Source organism: Agelaius phoeniceus, chromosome 1, assembly GCF_051311805.1.
Source record: "Agelaius phoeniceus isolate bAgePho1 chromosome 1, bAgePho1.hap1, whole genome shotgun sequence".
Classification (NCBI taxonomy): domain Eukaryota; kingdom Metazoa; phylum Chordata; class Aves; order Passeriformes; family Icteridae; genus Agelaius; species Agelaius phoeniceus.
This window is the reverse complement of record NC_135265.1, coordinates 95,656,202-95,664,782: the sequence shown is the minus strand read 5'-3', so window position 1 is coordinate 95,664,782 and position 8,581 is coordinate 95,656,202. Positions and strand designations below refer to the sequence as shown.

The following is an 8,581-nucleotide window of genomic DNA, read 5'->3' as shown; positions in this document are numbered from 1 at the left end:
CTTCATATAATTATAGTACATAAAGAAAAGCGGTATAAGGTTGACATTACATTATCTGAGCTCTTCTAGGAACTTAGACATGTGTGTGGTTGGGAAAGTGAAAAAGAGACTTGGAAAAAATGCTGTACCTACAGCCTGGCCATTTTCTCGCAGAGATCAAATGCAGTGTTTTCCCTGGAAATAAAAATATTTGTTTATTATTCCTGAACAGATTCTTCCCCATTTTCTGAAAATCTGTGCTTTAGCTTGAAACTGTAGGTTAAAAGTTCCTTCAGAGCTGTTTGTGGGAAGCCCAGGCCTCCTTAGCTTCTTTGACAAGGGTGTTGACGATTTAAGGTCTCCAGCCTGCCCTGAGAGATCACTTATATCGAACAGCAGATGAAAAGCCAGTGCAGATGTAATTTATTGTCGGCGTTTCCTTCTAAAGAATAATTGTGGAGACTTGGCTAGATCAATAATATGGATTTTTGTTGTTAGGTCTTGTAGTCTGCACCATAATGAGAGATAGGGGACAGTGGCTGTTTTCTAATAGAAAATAAAGGATTGGTTTCCGTGTCTTTCTACATTTGAATGCAAAATGGCACACTTGAAACTAATTCAAGTTGTTAAGAAAAGGACCATTTTCTATTGCATTTCTGTTATCATATAAACATGGCAAGTTAGATCAGCCCCCTGCACAGCAAGTGAAATATTGCCTTTACATTTTCCTAAAAGTTAAAAAGTCGCAAATTCTGAGATGGGAATGATAAAATTGTTAAGAATATCCAGAAGAATGTAAAATACATCAATGTATCAATACATGCTCAAACGTCAAATGAAATATTATGTCTAGATATGAGGGATTCATCCCCTATCAAGATTCAGGGCTAGGAAATTCTGTGCAACTGAACATAAAGTCACAGGTGATTAAGTTTTCTGTCTGTGTTTCTGGAGATATCTGTATGTATACCATGATACATACAGCAAATAAGGTAATTAATTTATTAATATGCCTGAAAATGAATGTTGCAAGAAAATCAGAGACATCACCACCTTTCCAGATTTTAGAAAGTAGGGGCCAAATTTCCTCCAGTCTCATGTTTCCAGATCCAAAGCCTCCCTCAAGAGCCCTGCCTGCATGAGAACTCCTAGATTCGACCTAGAAGAGTGTGGAGTATTTAACTGGCAAATTGTTTTATAGGATGGATCAGTTTCCCTACTTTAAAGCCCTTGCTTGATTTTGAATGATTTCTTTGTGGTTCAAAAGCTGCTGCAAAGGCCCAGATATAAACTACCCAGTAAATCTGTGAGCCTGCAAAGATGCTATAGGTGCTCTGTGTCCTCATTAGTGTATGAAGCTGCAGGCCATACTGACGTCTGCTCCTGGATGTTAAACACAACATGAGCTAATTTATGATAATATATAGATGATGAGCAATTTCTTGGTAGGCATGGAACAGCATTTAACTTCAAAGTGTGAATTTTATGCTGGGGTGTTAGGCATTACTGCTAGTTAGAGAGATTTATACTTAAAATTGATTAATTAATTAAATTAATATTTAATTATAATTAAGCATTATGTGTAGTCATTCTATTCCTTTTCTTCGATATTTTGATGAATTGAAGTGCTACATGCTGAAGATCCTGATTTTTAAAATGCCATAAAGTAATTTTAAGAAAAGCCTAGAAGAAACTTAGCAGAAATATCTGTGTAACAATCATGCATAGCCTCAGCAATAATATTATTGACAAACATTTTGCAGTAAAATTCAAACTTTGTTACATCATTTAGCACAACTGCATTCTTTATGTGATAGTGAGAATGGGTTTTTGTTCTGCTTTTTCTGATATTTTTTTAAGATTCAATTATAATAACAGATTGCTGGAATTGACTCCCAAAAGATGTACTGAAATTATTTCACACCTTAGCTACTCTTCTGTGATACTCTCACCAACAGACCAAAATTTAAAAAAAGCCCTGAGTCCTGTATAATTTCAGTCTGCTTTATGTGACCAGATTTGGGTGCAGAAAGTAACAATGCACCATTTGCTTTTTTCTGAAACGGTGAAATTCTGAAATATGTGCCCATTGCATTTCATAGCCTCGCTACGTGGCAGAGGTTTATCAGCTCTTTTGTCATCCCGTTTTGGTAGGACTCAAGCTGCCTTGGAAACTTTGGAATTGCTTTCCTCCTTGTATCACAGGGCCCAGGGACTCCCTCACTTGGGACATCTGGGGTGAGGAGCTGGGGTTCTTCAGAGACCTCCTTGAGGGGCTGGTGGGAGAGGGCAGCTGGTCCCTGCAAGGCTCTCCTGGAAGCTCCCACTCACGAGATGCTCTCTTGCTTATGTGAGCACCATCCAAAATTAACTGAGGCACTGTGCCTTTCCACAAAGTCTGTGTATTCCTTTGCCTGGTTATGTGGGAATAAACAGCATGGAGGTTTCCATCCTTCTGTCTGCACAGGAGGTCATGGTAATTTGACACCAGACCTCTTAACCCAGCTGTCTTTTGTAGGAGCTGAATTTCCTTCCCCATGTGGAAGGGTTGGAAGGAGACTGTTAGTTTCAATGAATTCAGCATCATTGCCCCACCAGCCCCCTCGCTGCTGTGTTACTGTGGAAGGAGACAATTTGGCTCCAAATGACTAACAGGATTCTTTAAAAAAAAATTTTAAAATTTCAGTCTTATCTCAAGTTATTGAGATTATACCTGAGGTTAGTGTTACTACTTCTTAATGACCTTCCATGTGGCCTTTATGAACTGAGATTTCTGTGCATGTTAGTACATACTGAGTAAAAATATTGCTGTGAAATGATAAACTGTATTTATAGGCAACAGGGCAAAATCCTAGCTTCTGTAAAAAGAAAAAAGGCTAAAAAGAGGGCATTTATACACTTTTAATGAGCAGTGAGCTTGCCAAAATCTCTCAAATTGGTCCAGAGGTTTGGAATGAAAAATTATCATTTAAAGACGAACAATGTGAGTTCTGCTGCAATTTCAGCAGCAATCCCCAGACCTGTTTTCTTTATGCCATGAAAACTTTAGAAACATAAACAGTGCTGAATTGCCAGTGGTACTGAATAATTTGGCTTTTATTGTTGCCTGCTCTCTTCTTGTATTCAAGGAAATAATTTAATACTTATTAGTAAATAGAAGGTAACTAAAGATGACTGTGACCTAGTCTGTTGAAAATTTCTCAGTACCTTTAATTTGTTAGTAAATTAAATGTATTTTATTTAAGCAGAATCATATATACAGTATATTAACTTTTTTTTTCCAGGCAATCTTTACTCAGCACAGAAAGGCCAGATGTATGGGAATTGTAAAAAATCAGGATATGCATAAAAACTGTTCAAGTGCATAAAGCAGCCCCATCTGGAAGACATCTAACAGAAATGAAGTTGTACAAAACCATTCCATTGATAATAAAGCTAATTTTTATGGGTCTGACAAGTATGTAATTATGTTCAGTGGTGCTTTTCAGATTTTATCACAGTCAATAAACCGCAGTGGTAATTTCATTCCCATTTGACATATTTACATGGAAACATTTGATTGGAGGAATTAGTAACCCTGAAAGCCTTGATAGATATGTTTTAATGATCTGTGACCTCCGCAGTCCCTCATCTGTTTATTGTTGCAACAGGCGAGAAGTCGTTCCTGTGTGACCTCTGTGGCTTTGCTGGCGGGACACGTCATGCCCTCACCAAGCATCGGCGGCAGCACACAGGTCAGTAAAGCTGTCTTTACTCTTCTGTGCTCTCCCCAGCAAGGGAGTCCCCCTGCACTGGGCAGTAACACAAGTCACATAGCACGTTACAGCACAAATAAGACATTGGCTCATTGTTTGCTTTGCTTTTTCTCCTTTTTGTGAAATCGCTATGCCCAGGGTCTGTGTCAAATCTGTTAGCTGGGAGTTTGAATAATTGCTTGGGGGTGGGTGCGGGGTATTTTTGGTGAGTTTGGGTTTTTTTAGTTTTTTTTTTTTTTTTCTGAAGGAAGTAGAATTGTGAAGACTGGCTTTCTTCTTTCAATGAATACTAAGTCTACTAATTTTTTTTTCCAAAGCCCAAATAGATTACCTACTGTGAAGATTTTGCAAGAGACTGCTAGAATGTCCCTGGGTGAAAATTAGAGACTACATATAAATTAATCCATTTTTTTGGACTGAAGCATAGTTGAAAGCTAGTGTTGTTTCAGTTGCCCTTTTGTAATTTTAAGATACTTTGTAATTAATAGGTGCAACTTTAAGAGTTACCACATGGCTGGCATGTAAAGCAAGATTTCTCTCCCAGAATTAGTAAAGCTTTCCTACCACATGGTTATAAAATTTTAATATCAGACAAAATTAAATTGGTTCTTAGTTTCAGAAGACCAGAAAAAGTATAAGTATTAAACATTTATTAATACATTCTACCTTAATTGTGCTTTTTAGTAGTTCCTTGTAAGTATTTGATTATTTGAATAGATTTTGTTCAAACAGACGTACAAGGGTTGCTGTTTAAGCCACTGTAGTTCTTTTGTTTTACTGACTATCATGAGGATAATGTAATATCATCAGGAATTACAGTGTGAGTTAAGTGACCATTGTCTAATGTACAGTGGAAAGAAATAGCTAACAAATGAGAAGCTGTAGTTGTTACATCATGAATTTTCCATGGATTTTGTAAAGGAATCACAGTGGGAGATTTTATTATGTCCCTGTATAAACTAATCTTCATTCAGGACATACACCATCTAAATGTGTAATTTCCTGGAGAGCAGCTACTCTCTTTCTTGAGAGCCTGAAGCCATTCTTTCCACCCTGTTTTTAGTTTATTTAAAGCAACCATATTTGGAGGAGATTCTGAGGCTTTCAGAAAGGTAGGATTTTCAGTGCTAGTCAATATCTTGAAACAGATTAGCTCTAAAAAAATACATGTGTATTCAAGGTCAAAATTTGCTTGCAAGTCTTGTTAGTAATCCTACTTTCATAATTTTTTTTTTCTAATAACAAGGGAAATAAATTTGTGGAAGAATACTGCCATAGTCAGTTCCCATTTGCTGCTGGAAGTTTGTATTTTTCAAGTGACCAATAAAAGTAATTTAGTAAATATACTAAATTATCTTATTATTACACTCTGATAACGTGAGCAGTTATAACTACTGGAATAGAAGCTGTATGCTTCAGTTGTAATTAAAGTTTCCATTTTTCTGGAGCTTTGAAGAATTTTCACATGTTGGCACAAGTTTAACAAATGTGGGTTTAGAAATTGATTAATTAATTAATTCTTTAGCAAAAATAAATCATTGTTATCAAGATTATAGGAAGTACCTTTTGTTTTTCATTGCCCTGCCATGTGACACGTTGGGATCTTGCATATATCTAGAGTCATAGTCAATGCAGCCACACAAATGGTAAACAGTTCTTTCAGGTTGGGGATTTAGAAGAAATGTGAATTCTTGTATTTACCAATCTTGTCTGTACCTATGATGTGAGTGCAAATCTCATTTCTTAGAAATGTAACCCTTTATCATCAAATATATATATAGTATCATTAGGCCAGCAGCCAAGAGGAAATCTATTTTTTTTCCTGATTTATGTGCAAAATTAGGCCGAAAATATGGTGTACTCTGGTGAAAAGCTGTCTGGGTTTTTGAAGGCATTTTTGCCCTTCTTTTGCCGGTGTGGTAGAGGTTTCTTGTGCTATGATCACAGGGATTTACAGGTTATAGATCATGAAGCTTGCATCTAGCAAGCATAACTTTATATTTTATGTCAGGACTGGAGGCTCGTTATTACTTTGCTATTAACTTTATACTATATAGGACAGTATCTCAGAGGCAGAGGGATCTATCTTTTTGGCATTTATCTGCCTCTGTGGCACAAACAATCAGAGATGATTCTTTAGCAGAAAAATTATCTGTACCTTCTATTTGTTTCAAGGAGAATGACACAATCCACCTTTGCTAGCATTGTTGCACTTACATGGGTTCCATTGTGTTTTCATCCAGTGCTCAACTTTATCTCAGTCATTAGCTGCATGCCCTCCTCCTTGTACTCTTCTTTTTACTTTTTTTTTTTTTCTTCTGTCTCCAGTTGGCACAATTTTCCCAAAGCAGAATGCCAAAGCCAATTACAATCAAGTTGGAAAGGGATAGGTATCAAAAATACTCTAAATGGCTTAAATAATTCCCTACTGTAATACAAGCTGTCAAGGGGGCTGACACAGAACATCTTCCAATCCAAAATTTACTTCTATCACCTGTCAGAGGCCCACAACTCAAGGGCAAATTAACAAATCCTCACACGTAGTTAAGGAGTCTTAACCAACTTAACAAGTCTCCTCTCATCCCAGCCTCAAGGCCTGAGATGTCCCGAGACCCCAGAGAAATGTTCAGCTGCTGGTAGAGATTTGACACAAGGGAAGACTGGCTGTAGGACCAGCCACTTACACTTTTGATACCCTTTATTCTGGTATTTCTTACTCTGTTCTTCTCTTTTTAGATGAGACTCTTTCTTTGTACCTAGAGAAATGCCTTTATCTTGTGAAAGATGCATTTTCTTTGGAAATATTACAGGCAACATGAAGTATAACTTGGTATGAAAAAAGCTAAGTCTCAGTCACTCTTGCAGCAAACTATACAGACCAGTTTGGTAAATAGGATGTGATCCCTTGAAGAGATGTTTTTCCTTTCAAATGAAAAGAAGCACGGGAATGGTCAACTGAAAGAAAAAGCCATTCGTTTTAAGACTTGAAAAACTTCAGTACTTAATATGTTTGTAAACATGATGCATCTGCATAAAGATTTCCTTGATATAGACCATCTCAACTGTAAAGTAGGAACAAATAATTTGACCTATCAAGACATTCCTGGTGTTTTACCAGTTGATGTTTTTATTCTGTTTTAAATACATTGTGTCTGTAATGATGACCTGGTCCAATGAGAAATGAACACTTTGGACAGATAATAAGTGAAGTTATTGGCTGATTTTGTCTGGGGAAGATGCTCCAACATTATTTTATGACCTGAGTGCACCTTCCTCCAGTCCTATTCTGCAAGAATCTGTCTCTGGTGATCTGAAAGTCTTTCACTGACAATTAAATATCCATGAAACTTCTGTTTTGTGAATTGAAGCAATGGCCTAAGGAGTGGTCCAGAGTTTGACCAGAATTTTATCACACTGAAAGGAATACTTACATCTCTGCCTGCCAAATGCTTTACAATAGGCACTTGTGCCTGCCTAGGCTTTGATAAACTGTCTTAAGAAACTTGGACCAGCGTATCAGCAGGTGCTGTGTGGTAAATAAGGAGTAGTTTGTGGTGCTACAGGAACATAGATGCCATAGTTCTGGTGTCTGAACAAGGCCGTGAGGAAAAGATTTTGTGTTTTGCGTCATCCTGAAGCAAGTGTTTTTGATTCTTATTTTGTTCTAGTAAGGACACCTTGCTGAAGATAGTTTTTGCTGGATTTAGAGTAAGTTGAATTACACAAAGAATTAAATGATTGCCTGAATTTTGTAACAAAAAAGGCTAAATAACCTCTAAATCAGCCACAAAAAATAAACACACACACACACACACATATAACATCAGATAATTTAAATATTTTGCCTTAATCATGATCAACTAGGAAGAAAAAACAAGCAAGGGTAATAAGTTCTGGCTTGAAATGAAAACATGGAAACAATTCATCATTTTAAAATGTCTTTTCTTTATGTTCTTGCTCTTATTGTTCTGCTCACCTCCTTTGTTTGCCTGTTCTTATACATATGTTCCAGTAAACTTCCATGTTGTGCTGTAGTAGCTGACTCAGTCCCACAGTGCTGATCAGTCACAGCCTGTCTTCTATGGCATAAAATCCTTTTTTAAAGTTGGTTAGTACTCCTGCAAATTGCAAAAACCCCATCCTCATCTTCTACACGTCAACAGTCTGCATTTGCTTTCCATGTGTTGGTTGTGGTGGGATCTTCCTAGGCTTGATAGAAGTACATCACAGTAGTAAAGTGTTAGTGGGTAAGTACACTTACTGTGCACTGCTGTGGCAGTCACCATGAACCTGTGGAACTGCTTAAGGAGATTGTGTCTTTGTTCAAATATTTTCATGCATTTTTGAAGATGGTAGCTTATATTGTAGAGAGCACTGTTTGTATGATTGCTTCTGCTCACTCATCTCAAGACATTTATAGGTCAATGTAATAAAGAAAGAAAATTTAATAATATATGTGTTTTTATCCAGATGAGTGACTCACTTTGTGTTTCTATTTCTCATGTGAACTGCTCTTTGACTTTAATGTGTAGTTACATTACTCGGCATTGAATTTATATGTATAATGTAGCTTCTTCCCTTCAACTTCCCCACCACAGCTTAAAAAAAATTTAATGTTGAATACCACAGGAAATGCAGCACAGTAAAAAGACTTATTGCTCTTTTCAGCAAGAGATGAAATTTGAAGAGCATCTTTGTTGTTTTCCCTTTTCTATTTACACCAACATTAACAGCAGATTGGCAAATTGATTATAGCAAACCTTTTGTCAGCAAAGACACCAAAAACCTGGGCTTTTAAAACTTTCTCCCTACCTAAGAGAAATTGTCCAGTAGCAAGAGAAAAAGAG

At 36.8% G+C, this 8,581-nt stretch overlaps 1 protein-coding gene across 1 annotated transcript in view; it reads left to right on the top strand.

Annotated features, from left to right (window-relative positions):
• The window catches only part of ZNF407 (zinc finger protein 407), a 335,712-nt gene that overhangs the window by 198,562 nt on the left and 128,569 nt on the right, over nt 1-8,581 (top strand). Inside the window, exon 6 of the mRNA XM_054646000.2 lies at nt 3,630-3,713. Coding sequence (XP_054501975.2) covers nt 3,630-3,713 — 84 coding nt within the window. The remainder of the gene's footprint in view (nt 1-3,629; nt 3,714-8,581) is intronic.